Raw genomic sequence first — 27,100 nt, forward strand, 5'->3', positions numbered from 1 at the left:
TGTAAGCCTTATTCCAAACACCCTGGCCTGAAGAGCAGATAAAATGCCCAGTGACATTTACTTGGTTGTATTCTTAGTTGGCCCTTCAGTGACTCTGCCTTGCTCATCATCACGCATAGAGGCAGCCTGTCACCCTTCCTTGCAGTTTCCCTGGCCCAGCTGACTCATCCCTACACATGCTCACACATCTGGTACCCCTACAACCTGTCAAATAGGACTCTGATGGCCAGGCTTGAGTTCCCTTCTCCCTCATTTATGCTGTGTGGGGACAGAAGCGACCTTGAAGCCTCAGTTTTATCATGTGAGAAATGTGTTGTGGGCTTCTGAGAACAAAAGGACATAATGAAAGTAAATGGCTTCACCTAGTGCCTAGCACCTACAGCTGAAGAAATGTTAGCTAAATAAATACTAACAAACTCTCATGTGCTAATATTTACATTTATTACATCATTTAATCCTTACAGAAAGTCTAAGATGTGGTTTTGATAATACTGTTAGTTTCTTTGTACAGATGAACCTCAAATCAGAGAGGTCATGACAACAGAAGTCCCACAACTAAATAGTGGGTGAGTCAGAATTTGAGCCCAGGACTCTGTGGTTTCAGAGTACCTGCTTTTCACCATTCTGCAATGTTATCTTTCCTATAAGCAAATTGTATTACTTCAAGATCATTGGCAAAATCATCAGAAAAGTCTTCTATTTAGCCTCAATCAATCCATGTGAGGCACAGGTCAGACTAAGGTGCTATGATAAAAAATGGTGTGTGTGTGTGTGTGTGTGTGTGTGTGTGTGTGTGTGTGTGTGTGTTAGTCACGTGGTCATGTTCAACTGTTGGTGACTCCATGGACCTGTCAGGCTCCTCTGTCTGTCCATGGAATCCTCCAGGCAAGAATATGGGAGTGGGTTGCCATTCCCTTCTTCAGGAGATCTTCCCAACCTAGGGATCAAACCTGGGTTTCCTGCATTGCAGGCAGATTCTGTACCATCTGAACCATAGGGAAGTCCACAAAATGGTGTGGAATGAGTCTTTCCCACCCTGATAGAAAACCCACCTTGGTAGAAAACCAAGGCTGGCCTTACAGCCTCCTAATGAGGTCTCAGATATTATCCAGTGCAACCCCTTTATTTTATGGATAAAAAAACTGGAACCCAGGGCAGTACAGGTACTTTCACATGGCCATAGTTAGTTTGAGCAAACTCCATGAGATAGTGAAGGACAGGGAAGCCTGGTGTGCTGCAGTCCATGGGGTCGAAAAGAGTCAGACAAGACTCAACGACCAAATAATAGCAACAATATTTAGACTAAAGCAGGACTGATTAGGTTTTATATGCACAAGTCCAAGGGCCTTTTAATTCACTACATTTCCTGCACGAGGCTCTCATGTCCTTTGAAATAATGACAACATTGCCTTCAAAGGCTAATTTCCTTTTGATACAAGGTAAAATCTATTGTGACTTTGTTGAATGGCAAGTTTTACTGATGATGTAAAGATACAAAAAGTGGGGTTAAGTAGAAGGAGACGAAGGGCTTAGTAGTGGGGTTGGGTTAATCCCACTGAGCAAAAGGTGGCTAAAAGTAGCTGAACGGCGAGGGTGAGGGAACAGCTGGCTCCTGCTGAATGTCCTTCCAATGATGCTGGACAGTGTGTCTGTTTATGACTTCAGGTTCACCTAATGAGCTTGTTCTGTAAGCAAGCTTGTTTTCCAATATGATGCTTGTTTCTGCAGGGCTGTGTCTTGTTCCCTGATTTTTAGTGACTGCACACCTAAAAGTGAGTATTGGTAAAAATAAACCTGCAGGCAAGATACACTTTAAATGGTTACACAACAAATGCTTTATCCTCCCCTACAGTCGTGTACTTGTAAGAGAATCAGATTGGGAATGAAAAAAGCTGTCGAAAAAAATTTTGCTAAGCAGATGCTTACTCTGGGTTCTGAGAATATGAAATATGTTTTGACACGAAGCCTGGGATTATGAAAGAGTGCTGATTCATATTGTTCTAGAATCACCAAATGCTCATATTGAAAGGGACCTTAAAGATCTCCTGGTATGAACCCCATACTTTGAACTTGAGGAGAAGATAATGGTAAACAATTCAAGGTCACAGCAAATTAGAGTCAAGATTTTTGGCTCTCATTCTGGAATTTTTATATTGAAACGTCATATAGAAGATAAAGAATGTGTTCATCTGCAAATAACAGAAAACCATCTTAATGATGGTTTTGCACATTGGGTCTCACCTTTCTCATTCAAGAAGACATCCAAGGGTAGCTAGTGCAGGGCTAGAATGAAGTGTAATCATGCTACTGGGTACCTGGGCTATTATGTTTTCCACTCCCCCAGACTTTGTGTGAAGGCTTCATTCTCATAGTTCACCTCTCATTATGACAACACGGATGCTGCACATGTAAGGCTGGGTCCATACACTGGTGTAAAGAAAGAAAGGACAAAAGGCCTAAGAAGCATACTTGTTTCATCTGACCTTTTCAAAATTTCCCCAGAAGCCTCACCTGGCAACTTCTGCTTAAATCTCACTGTCTGGAATTGGGTCACTTTTGCATTTCTAGTTGTAAAAGTCTGGGAAAGTAGATACCTTTGACTATGCACAGTCACCCCAAACAAAAAGGTATTTTTTAGTAAGAAAGGATAGGGGAATGGATAATGAATAGAAAACTACTAGAGTATGTAACATGAAAGATGCTGTAGGTAAGTAATTAAAGACTATAGTTTTCCGGGTCAGACATATCTGAATTCAAATTCTGGCTCTGACACTTTTGGGGCAAAACACTTCACTTTCTCAGGCCTATATTTTCTTTATAAATGGAGAAATTATGGCAAAATTAGGCAACAAGGTTGACCTGAAGTTAGATGAAGATAATTGTGAAACAATAAAGTCCCTATAATGTTCACTTTGTACCACTGCCTTAGGATCTGTAACATGAGCATTGCTTATCCTGCCTAGACCAAGTTATACTTTGATTTTCTTTACCTTCAATGACACAGAATACCCAGGACACAAAGGCACAGTAGCTGGCTAAACAGATTTTGTTCATCTTTATTCTCTATTAAAAATAATAACCAAATGATACTTAGACATCTTTGACACTGTTTTTAACCCTTTACTCAAAGGAGAGGGACTTCAGTGGGCCAACCATCCTGGCTTCAATTTGAAGTGTTTCCTTATAACGGAAAAGAGATGACCAGACCTGCTGCCCAGACTTTGTAGGGAATTTACAGCATAGGGAATGTTGTGAGCATTTTCTATCTTTTCTTTGGGCAAAACCTTAGCGGATAATGAAATTTACATTGCCCAGACTAAATTTCATTGAATCTTAGGAAAAAAAAAAGACGAGATTAACAGCTTCTTTAAGTTAATAAATTAAGGAGATTCATATCAGATTTCAGGATTTCAAACAAGAAGTATGTATATATTAAACAGACCCTCTCAATGTAAGTAGGTATGTATCAAGGAAATGGCACACAGCTTATGGTCAGCTTTAGAACAGTGACTATGCCATTGGTATTTCTTACTTTGTTGAGGAAGAAAAATCATCACATTGTTTTTATGAGAGGTTCATTTCCATTCTGAAAGTTTTCTGAATACCCTATATTAGATATAGGCATGATATTCAGATGAAAACTGTACCCTAATGTATTTTTATTTCAAACATTTTTATTGACAAAGTAATACATGATTATTTAGGTAAATTTAAAAACAATGATAATAGAAATATAAAAATATAATTATATTTAATTCTATCTTCTGCATATTCTTCAAATTTTATATACATACATATACATTAAAAATTCACTTTATAGTTTGCATACTATTTTTTAACATTTTAATACTTAATATGATATTCCTTTTACATGGAATACAACTTCATACAACTGTAGAAAACAGCTGCATGTATACTTTATATCAGTATATAATAATTATTTAACCATCACTTCCTGTAGAAAACAGTATTTTTTCTTGCCTGTTTTGGGATTTTTTTCATTTCTTTCTGTTATATTTTCCAGTTATGTGCTATGATGGAGATCTCTGTAGCTGAAACTAAATGGACAATGGAATTATTTTCTGAAACTTAAATTTCTGAGTTGAAAAATATGAATGTAATTTGAAGTATTGCTGCTACAGATTTTCAACCAAAAAAATCAAAACAGTTTATACAACCATTAGCAGTATATGAGTGCTCATTTCCATGAATTCTTGCCAATACCACATATTATCGTTAAAAGTATACTACAGTGAGTGTATGTGTGTGTGTGTGTGTTTGTGGTGTGGTGTGGGGTACTTCTTCTGAACTTTTTACTAGATATAGTTTTCCCAAATTGTGATGGTATATTCAGTATCACACAGGCAAGGACAGTGGATGGGTAAGATAGGAATTGCTTCTGTGAACCGGTTTCTTCCATGTGACAACTGAGATGATAAAATGCTGCTTTTCTACAAGAATGATGATGTCCTTTATATTTTTATACCACTTACATCTTCCCTTACCTTAGCTTCTTTCTCCATATCATGAAGAATTTGAGTTAGAGAAACAACAAACTGGGGTATTACATAAAACTCTAAAATAGGTTAAGTGACTGAAACTTAAAGAAGATTCAGTAACAGAGAGACTCAATATAGACAAACACAGACTTTTGAATGTGTTGTGTAAACACCAATAGTCCAAAAATAAAATGGAAAAGGAACTGCTTTTTTTGTACCAATGACAGAAAAAATGATCTAGGTACAACTTGGGAACAAGGTGACCATGAATGGATAGCAAAAAACTGCTGTTAAAGAAACAGTCATGAGCTTGAGTTTTATAAACAGGAACACAGAATAAAGGAATCTAAAGCTCTTGAGTCAATGAGAAAGCCTATGTCCAATTTTAGATTCTACAACTTTAGAGAAACATAGAGAGTCACACTAGGCACCCTTCCTTGGATTTTTCTATGTTCCAGGAACTTTGCATTCATTAACACATATAGTTCAATAATCACAACAATCCTTTGAGATGCATGGTATGACCCCCATTTTGCACAGGAGGAAAGAAAAGTCCAAAGAAGATACTTCAGGCTATCTCTTCATCCAGGATCCAGGATTCAAACCAGGTTGGTCCATCTCCAAGACTCATCTTATCATTTACTCAGCTGTAAGTCATACCTGAAAACAGGATGGGGCAAAAGGACAAAGATGGACCAATCCTATTGCATAGAGATGGAAGTCACTTCTGGTTAATCTTCTTCTTCAGTTTGGATGCTATAACTCTACCTGTCCAAACTGGGATAATTAGAGGTGGTATTGTGAAATTGCTGATAAAAATGATTTTCTTCTGTTTGCTCTGACTGCCTTGTCTCAGGCACATCCTTCACTGACCGAGCATATAAATTCCCTGTGTACTTCTAACGCAGGTGATGACTCATTCACTTCTGACTGACCAGACCCATAATGCTGACTGCAGGTGTGTGAATGGAGCAGGAAAATATAACACTTTCTACGTGTTAAGTGGGAGAACCAAATAAAAGGTTGCCAGGAAAAGTTAAAAGAATAGGGGTTGTTTCTTTGCGAGGAGAGAAAGCTGAATTGTGGCTTCCAGAAAGACTTTTAAAAAAAAGAAAAGAAAGAATTCAAACAAGCTGATATCTGTCTCCACTGAGAGTGAAGGAGATATAAATTTAGATCTTGTTGTACAGGAATTAGATCACAAAGAAAATTTTACTGATAGTAATGATTATTGGATATTGGAAGTAGGTTTCTTGAAGGTGCTGTGAAATCAATTTTCATCACCACGGTTCTTTTAAAAATGGGATATTTTCTTATTTGTCCGAGATGTCACAGGAGGCAGAATAATAAGTTTTCAGGACCTTGGATAGGGACTGGCCCATAACTCAAGGGATGTATCATCAACCAGGGGCTTCCTGGGCTTCTCAGTTTGTAAAGAATCCATCTGCTAATGCAGGAGACAGGGTTTGATACCTGGTTCGGGAACAGCCCCTGGAGAAGGAAATGACAACCCTCTCCAGTATTCTTGCCTGGTAAATCCTATAGACAGAGGAGCATGATGGGCTGTAGTCCATGGGGTTGCAGAGTCAGACATGAGTTAGAATAAACAGCAACACAATAATAGTTCTGGGGACTAAACAACAACACAACACAATATTCTAACACTACCACAGAATACCAAGGGAGGAATGTAAGCATCAAGTAAGACAGAGACTAAGGGAGTCTAGTGCATAAGACTAATGAATCTTTGAAAGTAACACCATTCCTTCTTTAAGGAAAGTGAAGACATATCTACATATTTTCCCTGTATAAATATTTCCCCTCATATAACTGAGTTGTACATATGTAGGGATGAGGTATTTTGAGTCCTGTTGTTTGACCAAGGTCATTTACGAAGATGCAGTAACAGGAATTGGACTTCATTCAAAATAAATGCTGAAATGTTATTATAGCCACCAAATAGAATTCAGATTGCTTCTTAAATATATCCTCAATGTTTTAAGAGTTGAAGAAAAAACAATCAATAAAAAGACCAGCCTTAAGTGCCTACTTTTTCCCATGATGATAGTTCATACAGGTGATTATGAAATCCAAGACAATTTTATTTCATAGCTTGTTAGTGAAACTTACCTACCAAATCACTACAAATCAATCTTTTGTGAATTAATGTCTGTCAGTATGATCTGATAATAATCATATCTGTTGTTGTTGTTCAGTCACTAAGTCATGTCCAACTCTTTGTGATCCCATGGGCTGTAGGACACCAATAATACCTAACTTAAAAAATTACTATAGCTTAAAAAATTGAGGTGTTGTCATTGTTTTTTATGCTCTTGAGATAGTTCTAGTTTTTACCCCATTTTCAGTACTTTTATTAACTTTGCCCTTGTATAATGTCCACATCTAATATGTTTAGATACTTTTGTTATTCAAACTATAGAGATTTATTTGCAAACCCCATGTTCTCTCTCATTAACCGCCCCACATATATTCTATTTAAAGGCTTATTTTGCAGAATATCTTGATACTTGGCAAATTTACAGAATGTTCTTACAGAATTTTTACAGAATATTTACAGAATACTCTCTATAAATCTTTTTCTTATATAACTAAGGTAGAATAAAAATGTTTCAACATATTTCAATTTTATATTTTATGGGCTTTGTCAGATGCCATTCTTCCTTCTCTCTCTTACTCTCTAGGATTTGGGCAACATCATAACAGTGATAAAGTCTATGATAAAATCTGCTACAACTCAGCAACCTATAGCACATTTCCATGTTGCACTCTTGTAGTGGTATGCCAGATGCTTTACTCGAGATCTGCGGTACAGAGTGTGGTTCTATAAACCAAGAACCTTCTGCTCCAGGGAACCTTCTCTACTCCTTGTCTCTAAAACTACCTCTTGTGGATTCTCATTCACTTCCACTCCCCCTGAAAGCCAGACCCTTCCTTACATTCTTCAAGAACTCAGTTTCATTCCTGCTTTTCCCTAGAGGTATTCTCTGGTCATCTCTGCTTTCTCATTCAGAAATTTAGGATGGTGGTGTTTTGCATACCACATGTAGCACATTCAGCTTAGTACTGCTGTTGTATTCTGTGTGCTTGTGTCATGACGTCAGAGCTGTATGATAAGTCTGTGTAGGAAGCAGTATAAAATGGTGGTTATGAGCGAGAGCTTCTTGTTAGATGTTGAATCCTACTTTCACTGTTTGATCTTAGGCAAAGTATATAACTTCTTAGAGCATCCACATTCCCATCCGAGCTATAACTTTTATATGGAGTGCTTCTGATGAAAGAATAAACTGCTTAGGTATTTAGCACAGTGCCAGACACATAGCAAATAGTCATCAAATTGGAGGCAAAGCCAAAGTCCAATAATTCTGGGCAACTCTTCAAAGTGCAGAGCCTAGGGATTTTTTTAAAATTGAGAGCTCAATAAGCTATTTGATAATTGAATGAAAATATGCAGCTCCTTACCACTGAAGAGTATTAACACTTCAATTCAGTCCAGTCACTCAGTCATATCCGACTCTTTGCAACCCCATGGACTGCAGCATGCCAGGCTTCCCTGTCCATCACCAACTCCCAGAGCTTGCTCAAACTCATGTCCCTTGAGTTGGTGAGGCCATCCAACCATCTCATCCTGTGTTGTCCCCTTCTCTTCCTGCCCTCAATCTTTCCCAGCATCAGGGTCTTTTCCAATGAGTCAGTTCTTTGCATCAGGTGGCCAAAGTATTGGAGTTTCAGCTTCAGCATCAGTCCTTCCAATGAATATTCAGGACTGATTTCCTTTGGGATTCTTTGGTATTAAAACTTATATAGCACTTTAAAGAGTTTTATTATATCACTTCTTTATCTATTCAAAACTCCTTTCAAGCCTCACAGAAAAATATCTTTAAAAATTCCTCATTACCAGGAAAGGCAAAGGGAGGTCTGGGTGGTCAGATGGAAAGGGGAAGGGAGACAGAAGGCAGGTTCTGTGCTAAGTAATTTATTTTCGGGCTGGCATCATTTGACTGTGACCTGGGAGGCAGGCAAACAGTACATGTCCTTTAGTTTTCTTTCTATCTGTGGAAAAATTTGTTTCTATTTTAAGATCCAGAATAAAAGCATGTTCTTTCCCCCCAAATTTTTGAGGTATAATTGACAAACAAAATAGTGTATGTTTAAGGTGTGCAATGTGGTAGTTTGATATACATATACTTTGTGAAATGATTACCACAGTCAAGTTAATTCACACATTCATTACCTCACATAGTTAGTTCTCTTGTTTTTTCTGAGAACATTTAAGAAACTCAGCAAATTTAAAGTATACAACACATATTATTAGCTATAGATTATTATCATTATGTCCTTATTGCCAAATTCAGACTTAAATTGAAGAAAGTAGGGAAAACCACTAGACCATTCAGATATGATCTAAATCAAATCCCTTATGATTATACAGTGGAAGTAATAGAAATAGATTTAAGGGACTAGATCTGATAGAGTGCCTCATGAACTATGGACGGAGTTTCGTGACATTGTAGAGGAGACAGGGATTAAGACCATCCCCATGGAAAAGAAATGCAAAAAAGCAAAATGACTGTCTGAGGACGCCTTTCAAATAGCTGTGAAAAGAAGAGAAGTGAAAAGCAAAGGAGAAAAGGAAAGATATTCCCATCTGAATGCAGAGTTCCATAGAATAGCAAGCAGAGATAAAAAAAAAAAAAAGCCTTCCTTAGTGATCAATGCAAAGAAATAGAGGAAAACAACAGTACAGGAAAGACTAGAGATCTCTTCCAGAAAATCAGAGATACCAACGGAACATTTCATGCAAAGATGGGTTCGATAAAGGGCAGAAATGGTATGGACCTAACAGAAGCAGAAGATATTAAGAATAGGTGGCAAGAATACACAGAAGAACTGTACAAAAAAGATCTTCATGACCCAGATAATCACGATTGTGATTATCACTCAACTAGAGCCAGACATCCTGGAATGTGAAGTCAAGCGGGCCTTAGAAAGCATCACTACAAACAAAGCTAGTGGAGGTGATGGAATTCCAGTTGAGATATTTCAAATCCTGAAAGATGATGCTGTGAAGGTGCTGCACTCAATATGCCAGCAAATTTGGAAAACTCAGCAGTGGCCACAAGATTGGAAAAGGTCAGTTTTCATTCTAATCCCAAAGAAAGGCAATGCCAAAGAATGCTCATTCTATGGCACAATTGAACTCATCTCACACACTAGTGAAGTAATGCTCAAAATTCTTCAAACCAGGCTTCAACAATATGTGAACCGTGAACTTCCAGATGCTCAAGCTGGTTTTAGAAAAGACAGAGGAACGAGAGATCAAATTGCCAACATCTTCTGGATCACAGAAAAAGCAAGAGAGTTCCAGAAAAACATCTATTTCTGCTTTATTAGCTATGCCAAAGCCTTTGACTGTGTGGATCATAATAAACTACGAAAAATTCTTAAAGAGATGGGAATACCAGACCATCAGACCTGTCTCTTGAGAAACCTGTATGCAGGTCAGGAAGCAACAGTTAGAACTGGACATGGAACAACAGACTGGTTCGAAATGGGAAAAGGAGTACATCAAGGCTGTATATTGTCACCCTGCTTATTTAACTTATATGCAGAGTACATCATGAGAAATGCTGGGCTGGAGGAAGCACAAGCTGGAATCAAGATTGCCAGGAGAAATATCAATAACCTCAGATATACAGACGATACCACCCTTATGGCAGAAAGTGAAGAGGAACTAAAAAGCCTCTTGATGAAAATGAAGGAGTGAAAAAGTTGGCTTAAAGCTCAACATTCAGAAAACTAAGATCATGGCATCCAGTCCCATCACTTCATGGGAAATAGAATGGGAAACAGTGGAAACAGTGTCAGACTTTATTTTTTGGGCTCCAGGCTCACTGCAGGTGGTGATTGCAGCCATGAAATTAAAAGACACTTACTCCTTAGAAGGAAAGTTATGACCAACCTGGATAGCATATTTAAAAGCAGAGACATTACTTTGCCGACAAAGGTCCGTCTAGTCAAGGCTATGGTTTTTCCAGTAGTATGGATGTGAGTGTTGGACAGTGAAGAAAGCTGAGTGGGGAAGAATTGATGCTTTTTGACTGTGGTGTTGGAGAAGACTCTTGAAAGTCCCTTGGACTGCAAGAAGATCCAACCAGTCCGTCCTAAAGGAGATCAGTCCTGGGTGTTCATTGGAAGGACTGATGTTGAAGCTGAAACTCCAGTACTTTGGCCACCTCATGTGAAGAGTTGACTCATTGGAAAAGACCCTAATGCTGGGAAGGATTGGGGACAGGAAGAGAAGGGGACAACAGAGGACTAGATGGTTGGATGGCATCACCAACTCAATGGACATGGGTTTGGGTGGACTCTGGGAGTTGGTGATGGACAGGGAGTCCTGGCATGCTGTAATTCATGGGGTTGCAAAGAGTCAGACATGACTGAGTGACTGAACTGATTATATATATATATATATATGTATATAACTGTATATCACTAACTGTATAGTCACCATGTTATACATTAGATCCCCAGAACTTACTCATAACTGAAATTTTCCATTCTTGACCAACATCTCCCCAGTTTCTCCATTCACTTACTTCTGGTAACCACTCATCTACTCTGGCTCTCTGAACTTGACTTTTTTAGATTTCACATATAAAAGAGATCATACAGTATTTGTCTTTCTATGTCTAGCTTATTTCACTTAACACAATGTCCTCTAAGTTCACCAATGTTATTGCAAATGGTGGCCTTTGTTGTTGTTCAGTCACTAAGTTGTGTCCAAATCTTTGTTACCCCATGAACTACAGCATGCCAAGCTTCTCTGTCCTTTACTATATCCTAGAGTATGTGCAAACTCATGTCCACTGAGTCAGTGATGCCATCCAAACATCCAACCATCACTCCCTTCTCCTCCTTCCCTCAATCTTTCCTAGCATCAGGATCTTTTCCAGGGAGTTGGATCTTTGTATCAGGTGGCCAAAGGATTAGAACTTCAGCTTCAGCATCAGTCCTTCCAACAAATATTCAAGGTTGATTTCCTTTAGGATTGACTTGTTTGATCTCCTTGCAGTCCAAGGGACTCTTAGGTCTCTTCTCCAGCACCACAGTTTGAAAGCTCAGTTTTGTGCTCAGCTTTCTTTATGATCCAACTCTCACATTCACACATGACTACTGGAAAATCACAAGTTTGACTATAATGGCCTTACCTTCATTTTTAATGACAAATATTCCATTTTGTGGCTTATATTTCATTTTTATGGCTCATGTTTTTGAATAATATTCCACTCCATGTGTATATAACATATTATTACATTTTCTTTATCCATTCACCCATCAACGGACACTTAGGCTAGTTCCATATCTTTGCTATTTGAGATAATCATTTCATTTCTTTTATTTATACCCCTAGTAGAGGGATTAGTTCCCTGGTGGCTCAGATGATAAATAATCTGCCTGCAATGTGGGAGACCTGGGTTTGATCCCTGGGTTGGCAAGATCCCCTGGAGAAGGGAGTGGCTACCCACTCCAGTATTCTGGCCTGGAGAATTCCATGGACAGAGGAGCCTGACAGCTACAATCCATGGGATTGCAAAGAGTTGGACACGACTGAGAAACTTTCACTTTCAAAGTGATTTCTGGATCATATAGCAGTTCCATTTAAAAATTGTGGAGAACTTCATATTGTTTTCCATAATTGCTGTACCAATTTACATCCCTGCCAACAATGGTGACTCAAATGATAAAAAGTCTGCCTGCAATGCAGGAGACCCAAGTTCAATCCCTGGATAGGGAAGATCCCATGGAGAAGGGCATGGCAACCCACTCCAGCGTTCTTTCCTGGAGAATCCCATGGACAGAGGAGACTGGTGGTTGCAAAGAGTCAGACATGACTGAAGCCACTTAGTATGCATACACAACAATGTCCAAGGATTCCTTTTTCTCCATATCCTTGCCAACAAGAGGCACTTTCTTTAGGCAGACTTTCCTGATTCCTAACCTACAGCATCTCTTTTAAATATTTACATTCAAGTTTGCCATGTCATTCTACTAAATAAAAGTACTGCAATGTGATTTTAAGTTTCCTAGAGGTAATTTTCTTCCTCTTTTGTATAGTATTTGTATCTAGTACTGTCATCAATGTAACTAGTACACGAGGTAATATTTATGAATGTGATATTTAAAATAAAAAGATTTATAAATGTGCAAGTTACTATTCTTGTTCTTGTATTAGAATTACTTTCATAGAAATATGCTAGTTTGGATAAGCCTTCATAAGAGAAATGAGCAGTTTAAATATGGTCTATCACATCATATTCAGCTCTCAATCAATTGGTATAGTGAATAACTACCCTCCAAACAAGAAAATATGAATAAAGAAATTGAAACAAGTATGTCATAGAAGCAATTAAACTATGCTGACATTTTTTTAAAAAATTATAAAAACATACATGTTCAATTGCTTGTTGCTATTAAGTTGGTCAATGAGAATTCTTTCAAACTGTCAAAAAAATAAAAGAGAAACAAGCAATAACTTGGAATAAGGTAGACTGTTCCCATTCTAACACAAAGAAGCTTCATGACTATTGGTGAGCCATTTTACTTGGCCCAATTTCCTTGTTGTAGCCTGAAGGGTTTGGACAGAGTATGTCTAAAGCTTTTACTAGATTGAAAACCAAGGATTTTCTTACTTGAATGCATAGAATATTCTTGCTCATTTAGTCTGCTTGTGTTTTGATAAAAGAGTAAAACCATTTTCTGTGATCGGAGTCCAAAGATAGACCCTAGCAGTTGAGTTGCTTCGCTTGTAAACCATCTTATGATGCCTTTTTAGTGCCTTTGGCTGAAAGAGTTGGCTGATGATGTCTATGTACCTCGTAGATTTCCGAACCTGCCTTTATTGTGAGTAAGCGGCATCTGACTTCCTTCCTTGTAACCCTCTGCTGCAGACAGATGAGCCATTCACTTGCCAGCTGCAGTCTTCCCCGTCCCCCCCCCCCTTTTTTTTTTATCAGTCAGTGCCTCTTGTCTGAGCCATGATATGCTTCCAAAGTCCAGGGAGCTGAGGATTTTGCCATGTATTCAATCTTCCATTTGGGCTTCACTGGACTGTATGAGGCCACTGAAGGTAGTTAAAAGAAGAGGCAAAAACTTTAATTTGGTAATTTAGTATTATGAACAGGAAGCAAGAATGCTTTCTTTTATTTATTTTTTTTCCATTTATTTTTATTAGTTGGAGGCTAATTACTTTACAATATTGTAGTGGGTTTTGTCATACATTGACATGAATCAGCCATGGATTTGCATGTATTCCCCATCCCGATCCCCCCTCCCACCTCCCTCTCCACCCGATCCCTCTGGGTCTTCCCAGTGCACCAGGCCCGAGCACTTGTCTCATGCATCCAACCTGGGCTGGTGATCTGTTTCACTCCAATGTTCATCACAGCACTGTTTATAATAGCCAGGACATGGAAGCAACCTAGATGCCTATCAGCAGATGAATGGATAAGGAAGCTGTGGGACATATACACCATGGAATATTACTCAGCCATTAAAAAGAATTCATTTGAATCAGTTCTAATGAGATGGATGAAACTGAGCCCATTATACAGAGTGAAGAACGCTTTCTTTTAAAAAAGACAGGATAATCTTATTAGGTTTCAACAATGTCCATGAAAATTTTATAGATATCGAGATTTCAATAGTAAGTTCTTAATGGATAGTATCATTGTTTTAAAGTTCTTTTACTTAACTCTTGCTATATTTTATGCAATAAATGTGATATATGATATTTACCTTGAAAAAATTTGAAAGCTACTGCCAAACTGTCCACTAAAATTTGAACTACTCTTACCACAAGTGAGTGTATTTGTGCCTTGCCAATAATGAATGTCATGAATCTTTGAAATTCTGACAATCTGATAAATAGATAGTACCATGAAAAAATAGTATCTTGTTTTAACTGTACTGTCTTCATAATTAGTGAGATTCGGTGATTTTTTTCATATACTATTACCCACTTTTACTTATTTTGTTTACATTGCTTATTTATAATTTTTGCCTCTTCCTCTACTGGGTTGTTATAACAAATGTAGTTTTACTGTGCATTTAGTGTCTAGAATTATTCTAAATACTAAGACTACATCATTCAATAAATGAATTATGGCTTATTCAGAACAAGATGTTCTCATGGAACTAGGGGGAAGAGAAAATTAAATAAGAAAAAATTTCAGGGAATGTACAAAAATTTAAAAAATCAAGGGATATGATCAGTATAAACTGGCAGGTTACTTTGAGTTGAGTACAAAATAAAACATGAGGTTAAAAAATTGCTGGAGATGGGGTAGTAAAATATCTGCGCTCAGATGATGAGGACAAAAACAAGAGACTGGGATGCTGGATATCCACATTCAGAGATATTAGAAACATTTGTGAATACACGGTTAAATGTGTGAACATGAAAGTCGCTGAGTTACAGGAAATATCACTGGATAGAGGAGGTTGAGAAAATGTGAGGATATGATATTGGGTCATTTACATGGGTACCAAAATCCCTAAACTTGGAGACAGGAGTGGAGGTACAGAAGAGGCGGGGGCTAAATTCATCCATGAAATAGAGAGATGGGGGACTGACATGATGTGACATTTGTCTTTTGTGGGGTTTTTGTCATTTATTTATTTCCGCACCAGGTCTTCATTGTTGTGCACAGGCTTTCTCTAGTTAGGACGAGCATGGGCTCCACCCTAGTCGCGGTGCCTGGGCTTCTCATCGCAGTGGCTTCTCCTGCGAAGCCGGAGCTCTAGGCTTGTGGGCTTCAGTCGTTGTGGGGCAGGAGCTTAGCTGTCCAGGGGCATGTGGAATCTTCTGAGTCAGGGATCAAACCTGTGTCCCCTTCACTGGCAGGCAGACCCTTAACCACTGGACCACCAGGGAAGAAGTCCTGATACATGTTTTATTTCATTGATTTCTATTTCTTACTTTTAATGTATATTTTATTATAATAATATTAAAATCAAAGCATAAGACCAAATCTCCCATAATTCTTTCACTTTATCAGAGGATGTTGATAAAGTGAAAGAATTTTACGATTGATCCCTGTAGCAGCTTTGATTGAGCCCTGTAGCAGGTTTTTATCTGTGTATTCCAGCCTAGCCAGGTGCTCCATTTGCTTGGCTTACTCACTCTTCATGGAAACGTGGCAGGACTTGCTATCAGCGTGAGTGTCTGCTCTTAACCTGGCAGCCAGATGAAGCAAGTCCTCAACTGAACACGTCTCATTGTGCTGATTGACTTCCTATCCCAACGTGCTGACCTCTCCCATATCACTAAAATCTGGAACAACCACTAGTGATGATGGCTGTAAAACAGGACAGCATCTTTTATGTTTCAAAACCATTTCACTGTGGACACCCAAGTTATTAATTTTCTATTTCTTTCAGAGTTGATAGTTTGATTATATTTGATTATTTTCTTTACTCCATCCAGATCTTCCTTCAGTCCCAGCTATATTTTCAAATTACTTGGCAAGTCTGTTCTTTCTGTTCTCTGGGACTAATGAGTCTTTATTCCAGCTTGTGAGTGCAGTCCTTTTCAGATTGTCTTGAACATCTGCTGGTTGTTTCTGGACAGGGAATTATGGGGAGAGCGGAATGGATGCTTTCAAAGAGCTGGCCGCCCAGGAAGGCCTCTGCATCGCCCACTCAGACAAAATCTACAGCAACGCTGGGGAGAAGAGCTTTGACCGACTCCTGCGCAAGCTCCGAGAACGGCTTCCCAAGGCCAGAGTGGTGGTGTGCTTCTGCGAAGGGATGACCGTCCGGGGCCTCCTGAGCGCCATGCGGCGCCTTGGCGTCGTGGGCGAGTTCTCACTCATCGGAAGGTAAATTTCTATCTCTTTCTCCCTCTCTTTCTCTCTCTCTGTCACACACACACTTTGGCACACATGTACTTGCGCTCATTAAACTGGACTCCCTGACTCCAAAACAATGAGATGTGCTTTGGTCCCGAATCTCACTGAGAGTGGGGCGATTGCCATTTTCATGATAAAGAAGAGCAGAGCAGTGGATGACAAGATATTGAGATTGTTTCAGAAGAAAGCGGGAAATTGTTGCTAGAATGTTTTGTCCTGATGAATTGTTCTTTCCTTTTGCTTCTGGGCTTCTACCTCTCCTCCTCCCCAAACCACAGAAATGCTTTTGTCTTGTATTCCTAAGCATAGATAACTTAATGAGGTCTTGGTGGATGAAGGGTAGTAGTGAAGATGGAAATATATATTCAGATCTTAAATGTAAAAGACTAGCTGAATGCAGGTGTGGACATGCAGCCAAACTCTGGTTCTTGGTCATATAATCCCTTATGTTTATGGGATGGCAAATAGTGATGCTGTCTGCATGTAATTTCTGGAATTGCAGGTGGTAGGTTCCTAAGTCTGTATTCTTTCTATACCATGTGTGGGAATAGATTTTCAGTATCATCATATTTTTCATAGGTTCTTTGACCTAACAGGTATGTTGTTTAATTTGCCTTCTTCTAATATGAATACATGACAGAACTGATGAATTTTTCCAAGGAACCTACCAAATGTACCAGAATGAAAGCTCCCACTGATCTCTGACTCTGTCCCACTCATTTTTTCCAGATCTCTTTTTCTCCTCCATCTTCTCTTCTGGCTAGAGTACAATCTTTTCTCACTGCCAAAGTGCCTTCACCACTGGCCCCCTTCTCTAGGAAAGTGGGCAGCAGTGGTGTGGACACTCACCCAGGACCTTTCCCTTCTGACCTGCCCTTGTGATCATGACTGAAATGCTAGTAAAACCAACCTCATTATGATCTGGAGCTAGATGCACAGAGTCAATCAAAGACTTTTGAGTAGAAGGTAGGACAGAAATACAATTAAATGAATAAAGAAACAAAGAAATGATCTCTAGGCATGAAGAACTATGAAGTCAAGGTCAAAGTATAACTCAAGATTAAAAAAAATGATTGATTTTGGGTGAAATTGGCACACTGCCACAGAGTGTCTTTTTGGCTTTTTTGACATGATGCAGTTGTGTTAAGCTATTTAAGAAGGCATCTCTAAAGAAGGAGTGTTTAAAGAAGGAATGTTACTTCCTTTATGAGTGAAAAAGAATGTAAGCAGCATTGTTGAAATGTTACATGGAATAACATTCTTAATATATGTACCAGGGCAGATGGCACACAGATATTTAATTTTTTAATTGATTTTTTTGAATTGATTTTTAAAGTGACTGCTTTTATGAAGGGTGCTGGTTTTTCTAGAAAATTCTCATGTTTACCATTTTCAAAAGAAAAGTCTGTTTTGCTGGATTCATTTGTTTAATATCTCCAAAGAGAAGCTCACTACCTGGATTCTGGAGATCTTGAACAGAATGTAGCAAATATGTGAGCTTTGGCGGGGTATAAAGACTACTTGGTTATGAAATGTGTTTATACAAAATTCTGTAGTGAGTAATTGGAGTGTTAAGAGTTCATTCCCTTATCTTATCTCTGTGGGTCTTGCTTACCTGCTAATAATGGAACTGAGTCCATATAGGTATTTCTGAGTCTCACATGTGCTTCCTCCTGATGACGTCAGCTACCTGGGATATCTCCTTCTTTTACTCCTCTCTTTCTCTGCCTCACCTCTTCTGGGTTCTACTGATGTATCCTAAATATACTGTGATCACAATGAGCACCTGTGCTTCTAAGGATCCTTCCCTGTACAATAGTCACTGCCAGTAAAGCTTGGAACCCTGGAGATGTCAAAGCTACGACACACAGCGCTTTCTGATTTTCTGGGCTGTATACCGTGAGGGTCTATCAGAGTGGCTTTTACTCTGATATATTAGAGCATTTGATGGAAAACAGCCTTTTTCCACTCTGTTCACAGCTCTCTCCCTTCCTTGGGAGAGATATGAATCTAGATATGAGTCCAGAGGGAGCTGAGCTGGCAATAAAGACAAGAAATAACACTATGGCGTACTTAATTAGCCTTTCCTTCAGAAGCTTGATTCTCCCAATTCCTGTATGATGAATTCCAACCCAAACACTCCCCTGTTCCTCATGCCAATGACATTTGATGAGCTTGGTTCCCTAATTTCGGCAGACATGTCCAGAAGTGACCAAGTTGCAACTTCTAGCTACATTTGTAATGCTGTCAGATGTATCTCCTCCCCATATAAGGGGCTTTAATTTACCAAATGATAAACTCCTTTGAGGTCAGGAGCCACCATTTAGTTTCTTTCACAATACATGGTTTAATTCTGGATGCTGCTGATTTCAGAGAAGACATTGTGTAGATGGTGATGGACCTCTTTTCATAGAGATGAAGAGAAGTAAATAATGCTGTATACTGTAGCAAGATACATTTAGTTAAGAAAAAAATAATAGAAATTCCTGAATGGAGATTTATATTCCTTTGCCTCCATTGACTCCTCTTTTCTCTTACACTTCACATCCAACACAGAAAGAAACATTGTGCTACAGTCAAAACATATCCAGACTTTGACGACTTAATACCATTCTTTCTATTACCATCCTAGTCGAAGCCAACATCATCTCTCCCTTGGGTTTTTGTAAAAACCTATTACTTGATCCTTGCCCCTTCCCACATCTATTCTTAAGGCAAAGGGGTCTTTTAAAAATTTAAGTCAGAAAAAAAAATTTAAGTCAGGTAATGTCTTTTAATCTTACATGCTCAATGCCTGAAAATGGCTTTTAATTTTTCTCATAACAAAGTCCTAGCAATGGTCTTCAAAGTCTACATTCTGTCACCGGGACTGAGTTCTTTGTAATGGAATAATAAACCATCATGACAAATAGAATTTTAGAAAGTTCTCAGAGACCTTAAAAATCCTGTATTTAATGAATATATGTGTGGAAAAATAAAACAAAATATGAGCTAAGAGTTCTAGTTCAGCCACAGAGTAATCATGTGATTTTAAGTCACTTTCTGTCTCTGACTGTCTTTTTTCCTTATAAAAATTAATGACTTGGCTCCAGATCATCTTTAAATATTTTTCCAGTTCTGAAATTTATGGTCTTAATTTATGGTCAAATTTATGGTCTTAATATATAATATTAAGACTATATGACTGAACTATGTTCAAAAAGAATGTATTTATAGATTCATTTTTTCTCAAGTTATTCATGAATTTAGATTAATAAATGTACACTTTTTGCCAGTCACCTTGTAAAAACCTGGAGAATTTATTGAATAGAACTGCTTAGAATTAGTGTCTTAATTTGTGGTCATGGAATGTAGCCAGCACATCCACGTAAAAATCAAACCTTTGACTTTGGACAAATTGGATTAATATTCTTATCAAGTAAGTTAACTAACCATAGCCAAGTTAATCATCACACAAAAGAATCATTCTTTCTTGGTTCTTAAAACTACCTCCTTCAAGATGCTTCTTAGCCAGTAAAAGTGTCTGCCTACAAAGTGGGAGACCCAGGTTCGACCCCTGGGTTGGGAAGATCCCCTGGAGAAGGAAATGGCAACCCAATCAGTATTCTTGCCTGGAAAATCCCATGAACGGAGGAGCCTGGTAGGCTTCAGTCCATGGGGTCGCAAAGAGTCGGACACGACTGAGCGACTTCACTTTCACTTTTCACTTTCATATCTATAATTATATTTTAATTGTTATGGTGATGATGATAATGGTGAGTTATCACCATTTGTTTAGGACTCACTGTATGCCAGGTGCTGTTCTAAGCACTTTGTATGTGCTCAACGCTCAGTTGCTCAGTCATGTCCGACTCTTTGCAACCCCATGAACTGCAGCACGCCAGGCCTCCCTGTCCATCACCAACTCCTGGAGTCCACCCAAGCCCATGTCCATCAAGTCAGTGATGCTATCCAACCATCTCATCCTCTGTCGTCCCCTTCTCCTGCCCTCAATCTTTCCCAGCATTAGGGTCTTTTCCAATGAGTCAGCTCTGTGCATCAGGTGGCCAAAGTTTTGGAGTTTCAGCTTCAACATCAGTCCTTCCAATGAACACCCAGGACTGATCTCCTTTAGGACGGACTGGTTGGATCTCCTTGCAGTCCAAGGGACTCTCAAGAGTCTTCTCCAACACCACAGTTCAAAAGCATCAATTCTTCCCCACTTAGCTTTCTTTATAGTCCAACTCTTGCATCCATACATGACCACTGGAAAAACCATAGCCTTGACTAGACGGATCTTTGTTGGCAAAGTAATGTCTCTGCTTTTTAATATGCTGTCTAGATTGGTCATAACTTTCCTTCCAAGGAGTAAGTGTCTTTTAATTTCATGGCTGCGATCACCATCTGCAGTGATTTTGGAGCCCCCCAAAATAAAGTCTGTCACTGTTTTCACTGTTTCCCATTCTATTTCCCATGAAGTGATGGGACTGGATGCCATGGATACCATGATCTTAGTTTTCTGAATGTTGAGCTTTTAGCCAACTTTTTCACTCTCCTCTTTCACTTTCATCAAGAGGCTCTTTAGTTCTTCTTCACTTTCTGCCATAAGGATGGTGTCATCTGCATATCTGAGGTTATTGATATTTCTACCGAAATCTTGATTCCAGCTTGTGCTTCCTCCAGCCCAGCGTTTCTCATGATGTACTCTGCATAGAAGTTAAATAAGCAGGGTGACAATATACAGCCTTAAGGTACTCCTTTTCCTATTTTGAAGCAGTCTGTTATTCCTTGTCCAGTTCTAACTGTTGCTTCCTGACCTGCATACAGGTTTCTCAAGAGGCAGTCAGGTGGTCTGGTATTACCATCTATTTCAGAATTTTCCACAGTTTATTGTGATTCACACAGTCAAAGGCTTTGGCATAGCCAATAAAGCAGAAATAGATGTATTTCCAGAACTCTCTTGCTTTTTTGATGATCCAGAAGATGTTGGCAATTTGATCTCTGGTTCCTCTGCCTTTTCTAAAACCAGCTTGAACATCTGGAAGTTCACGGTTCACATATTGCTGAAGCCTGGCTTGGAGCATTTTAAGCATTACTTTACTAGCATGTGAAATGAGTGCAATTGTGCAGTAGTTTGAGTATTCTTTGGCATTGCCTTTCTTTGGGATTGGAATGAAAACTGACCTTTTCCAGTCCTGTGGCTACTGCTGAATTTTCCAAATTTTCTGCAATATTGAGTGCAGCACTTTCACAGCGTCATCTTTCAGGATTTGAAGTAGCTCAACTGGTATTCCATCACCTCCACTAACTTTGTTTGTAGTCATGCTTCCTATTAGCTTTTAGTTTTTGTTTTTTCAGTTTGTTCTCTTTTAGAGATTTATTTCATTGTTTAGAGCCACCTTATTTGGGAAAATAAACTGAGGTATATCTGATAAATTATTTTACATTTCTAATTATTTGAATCCTTTTTATTTCCTTCTTAGTGTTAAATGTTTTACATGATATTTCAAAAGGGGGGCACTTATTTTCAAGCTCATTATCTTTAACATGAGACTCCACAATATAATTCTGTATTTGCATACCAGTCTTTATCTATGGAACTTGTTATTGTTTAGTCACTAAAAAATGGCACAAAAAGAGTCAGACATGACTTAGTGACTAAAACACTAAAACAAAGTCTCTAAATTGTGTTTGACTCTTTTGTGACCCCATGGACTATAGTCTGCCAGGCTCCTCTGTCAATGGGATTTGCGAGGTAAGAATATTAGAGTGGGTTATCATTTCTTTCTCCAGGGGATCTTCCCAACCCAGGGATCAAACCCACGTCTCCTGCATTGGTGGTGGATTCTTTACCACTGAACCAACAGGGAAGCCCATCTGTGGAATTATACCTTTGTAAAACCTGATTTGGAATAAGTAGGTAATAATTCTTTGAAATCCTCTGTTATAATTATTAAAATTCTAAAAATTAAGCAAACATTTGTTCTAATTCCTATATTGTTCTTTTATTTGAAGAAAGTGAAAATAAGCATGGTTTATTTGTGTAAATACATAAAAATAGCTGCCATTTATTGAGGATTTGGTATGTACTAAACTAATAATATATGATATCTCCAGTCTTAACAACCTGAAAAGTTGATTTGCAAGATAAAGAAGTTAAACAATTACCCCAGTTTACTAAATTAATAAGTTGTTGCTGTTCCATAGCTAATTCATGTCCGACTCTTAGCAGCCCAGTGGACTGCAGTGAGCCAGGCTTCCCTGTCCTTCACTGTCTCTTGGCATTTGCTCAGACTCAGACTCATGTTCATTGAGTTGGTGATGCCATTCAACCATCTAATTCTTTGTTACTCCCTACTCCTCCTGCCCTGAATCTTTTCCAGCATCAGGGGCTTTTCCAAAGAGTCAGTTCTTTGCATCAAGTGACCAAAAGACTGGAGCTTCAGCTTCAGCATCAGACATTCCAATGAATATTCAGAGTTGATTTCCTTCACTATTGACTGGTTTGATCTCTTTGCTGTCTAAGGGACTCTCAAGAGTCTTCAAAACCAGACTTTTGAAAGCATCAATTCTTTGGCACTGAGCCTTCTTTATGGTCCAACTTTCACACCTGTACATGACTACTGGAAAAACCGTATCTTTGACCATATGGACCTTTGTTTGCAAAGTGATGTCTCTGCTTTTTAATACACTGTCTAGGTTGGTCACAGCTTTTCTTCCATGGAGCAAGCCTCTTTTAACTTCATGGCTAAAGACAACATCTGCACTGATTTTGGAGCCCAAGAAAGTCTCTCACTGTTAGCATTGTTTCCCCATCTATTTGCCATGAAATGATGAGAGCGGATGCCTTGATCTTCATTTTTTGAATATTGAGTTTTAAGCCAGCTTTTTCACCCTTTTTAAAAAATTTCATCAAGAGGCGTTTTAGTTCCTCATTGCTTTAAAGAGGTATCATCTGTGTATTTGAGGTTGTTATTTCTCCTGGCACTCTTGATTCCAGCTTGTGAGTCATACAGCCCAGCATTTCGCATGATGTAATCTGCACAGAAGTTAAATAAGCAGGGTGACAATATACAGTCTTGTCATAGTTCTTACCTAATTTTGAACCAATCCATTGTTCCATGTTCAGTTCTAACTGTTGCTTCTTGTCCTGCCTACAGGTTTCTCAAGATACAGTTAAGGTGGTCTGGTATTCCCATCTCTTTAAGAATTTTCCACAGCTTGTGATCCACACAATCAAAGGCTTTAGCATAGTGAATGAAGTAAAAATAGATGTTTTCCTGGGTTCCTTTGATTTTTCTATGATCTAACTGATGTTGAAAATTTAATCTCTGGTTCGTCTGCCTTTTCTAAATCCAGCTTGTACATCTGGAAGTTCTCAGTTCACTTACTGCTAAGCCTTGCTTGAAGGATTTTGAGTATTACCTTGTTAGCATGTGAAATAAATGTAATTGTATGGTAATCTGGACATTCTTTGGTATTGCCCTTCTTTGGGATTGGAATGAAAACTGACCTTTTCCAGTCCTGTGACCACTGCTGAAAGAGTTTTCCATTTGCTGACATATTGAGTGCAGCACTTTCACAGCATCATCTTTAAGGATTTGAAATAGATCAACTGGAATTCCATCACCTCCACTAGTTTTGTTTATAGTAATGCTTTCTAAGGCCCACTTGACTTCACACTCCAAGATGTCCGGCTCTAGATAAGTGACCACAGCATTACGGTTGTCTGGGTCATTAAGATCTTTTTTTGTATAGTTCTTCTGTGTATTTTTGCCACATCTCTTCTGCTTCTGTTAGGTCCTTGACATTTCTGTCCTCTATTGTGCCCATCATTGCATGAAATATTCCTTGGTATCTCTAATTTTCTTGAAGCGATCTCTAGTCTTTCCCATTCTATTGCCTTCCTCTATTTCTTTGCTTTGTTCACTTAAGAAGGTTTTATTATCTCTCCTTGCTATTCTCTGGAACTCTGCATTCATTTGGGTGTATCTTTCCCTTTCTCCTTTGCCTTTCACTTTTCTTCTTTTTTCAGCTACTTGTAAGGCTTCCTTAGACAACCATTTTGCCTTCTTGCATTTCTTTTTCTTGGGGATTGTTTTGGTCACCACTTCCTATACAATGTTACGAATCTCCATCTACAGTTCTTCAGGCACTCTCTTTATCAGATCTAATCCCTTGAATCTATTCATCACCCCCACTGTATAATCATAACGGATTTGATTAGGTCATATCTGAATAATCTAAGCTGCGATTTTTGTGTTCTGGCAGAAGTTGAGCTCATGTCCACCATCTTGATCAGGCAAAATTCAAATTGCCTACTATACCCTAGCATCATATAGATATACAAATATCAAACTGTAACCTCTTCAATGATAGGAATCAGAAATAACTGAGTGACTAACACACACACACATAATGGTAGGAACCAGATTTTATATATATATTTTTTTCCTTATCATGCCAAGTACAATGTTTTGATATGTTCATTGTTTAGGAACTATGTCAGAAAGCTTGGAGTGTCATAGTGAAATAGGATAGCTTCGTGTTTAGTCCTGAGTTCTCTTTCGTATTCTAGAATCAGTAAGTTTTACCTAGTGTGGTAAGGGTTGATGTTCTTGAGTCAGCCTCTGTTTCTATAATTCATCTGTAAAGTTGGGTCTAATATTTGCTTACCTCTCAGGTTGTTGTATTTGTCTATTCACAAAATGCTTATTTGTTTTATACCAAAACTAAATGTCAGTATTATGTCTGTCAGAGACACAGTCTTTACTGAGATTGAAGAAGAGATTTCTGGCTTTCATTCTATTCCTAGTGTTGGCATGTTCCTTGGCATCTGCCCTGGCTTCCTCCTCTTGGGAAGCCCTTCTAGTAGATTCACATTCTACTTTTTTAGGAGTTTCTGTTCAGATATACTTAGGTATGACACATTTAATTATGTATTTCCTAGACCTTTCTAGTTAGTGGATTCTGACATCTTATTTCTACACTATAAGTAATAAGCATACAATAAAGATAATTAGGTCAATAACCTTCCATTTCATCCCTGCTCTCTATTATATCTTGATTAGTCAATTTATAGTATGTGGTCCTTACGTTTCAAGTGGCTCTTCCTTTCTTGAGTCTTCCCTGGTGGCTCAGATGGTAAAGAATCTGCCTATAATGTGGGAGAGCCTGGTTCAATCCCTGGCTTGGGAGGATGCCCTGAAGAAGGGAGTGCCTACGCATTCCAGTATTCTTGCCTGGAGAATTCCATGGGCAGAGGAACCTGGTGGGCTACAGTCTATGGGGTCACAAAGAGTTGCTCACACTGCGCAACTAACACACTCACACTTTCATCTTTCACTTCTTTTCCACATCCCTTTCTTATTGGTGTGTACTGTTTTGCCTGTCATCTCTCCTGCCTTTGTAATCTTCTCATTCACTAGATCCACTTTCTCTTATCTGCCACTCAAGAGAACTCCTCCAAATCCCCAATCTAAAATCTTATCTGGAAAACACTAACACCACAATGTATGAGCTGAAAGCATAAGAAACAACCTTAGACGCATTCTTAAAATATGACTGGAATGGAGCAATTATTTATCTGGAAAGAAGCCTACAGCTCCATTTTAAGACAAAGGAAATATTTGTTTTTTACAGTGTATTTTTTTGGTCTTTTTTTCTAGAACCTAAACACATATTTAGAAGAGTGACCTCTATACCCTTGAAACATAAGATGATATACCATGGTATTATGTTCCACACACTTATGTTCTTAATGAAAAATGAGTTACTTTAGATCCCATCTTCCCATTATGAAAAAAAATGGGGAAATATCTAAAGTGTGCAGCCTTCAGGCAAAATTACAAAGCTTATGTGTTTTAAGTAAATGTGGATTTCCAGTGAAGTGTGACATCCCTCAAAATGGATTATAATCAGAAAGTGGCCAAAACAGATGAGCATCTTCTGACGTATAACGGTCATGACTTAAAGATTCATAAGCTCGCCTTCTTTAGGATCCCAAGGGCAGAAAATGATCACTAACCTGCTGACAGACTATCCTTTCCTTGAAACACTCCTTCTCCAAAGGAAGATTAATGGGAGCTTTGTGGAAGATTACACTGTTAGAAAAAGACCATGAGAAATGTGTGCTAAGGAAGGAGAAGAGATTTAGAGCACTGTGGAGAAAAAGCATCATTTGTAGGATTCTGACAGTTATTTTGAGCATAGACCTCAGCCATAGAAATGCTCAGGATTTCCACAAAACTGGGGGACAGTTAGTAATTATTAACTCTTCCTCTATATCAATGCTTATTTCTGTGTTTCAGATAACACACACCTGAAAACTGAAAGACTCTACTCTCATGGTCTCTATTTGCCTATAATATATTAAAAATACTGAAGGAAAGGATTTCAAGTGCCTTTTGTATCATAAGACACTGGCTCAAATTTGAATGAATGAAAAAGGATGTCGTTATGGTTTACCCAAGTGTGTGTTTGAGGCTGATTGAAGACTACAGGGAATTTATCTTAATACATTTTTGTAGTTTCCATGACAGTGAATTCTCAATCTGGCCGCACAGCAGACTCACTGGGGCCTCTTAAAAATATGGATTCTTGGATCTCATCCCACACCATTAGTAGAATTTCTTGGTGAAGGCCTTTGGGTCTTCCTTTTTTCAAAAGGACTCAAGATGAGTTACATTTCAG

The 27,100-nt window shown here is 38.5% G+C and overlaps 1 protein-coding gene across 2 annotated transcripts in view; it reads left to right on the forward strand.

The window, feature by feature from the left end:
* Window positions 1-27,100, forward strand: part of GRM1 (glutamate metabotropic receptor 1) — a 407,028-nt gene that overhangs the window by 125,795 nt on the left and 254,133 nt on the right. For both annotated transcript variants that reach the window (XM_043888557.1, XM_043888558.1), the window contains exon 3: window positions 16,150-16,399. In XM_043888557.1, the coding sequence (XP_043744492.1) occupies window positions 16,150-16,399 (250 nt within the window). The remainder of the gene's footprint in view (window positions 1-16,149; window positions 16,400-27,100) is intronic.

This window comes from Cervus elaphus, chromosome 26 (genome assembly GCF_910594005.1).
Source record: "Cervus elaphus chromosome 26, mCerEla1.1, whole genome shotgun sequence".
Lineage (NCBI taxonomy): Eukaryota > Metazoa > Chordata > Mammalia > Artiodactyla > Cervidae > Cervus > Cervus elaphus.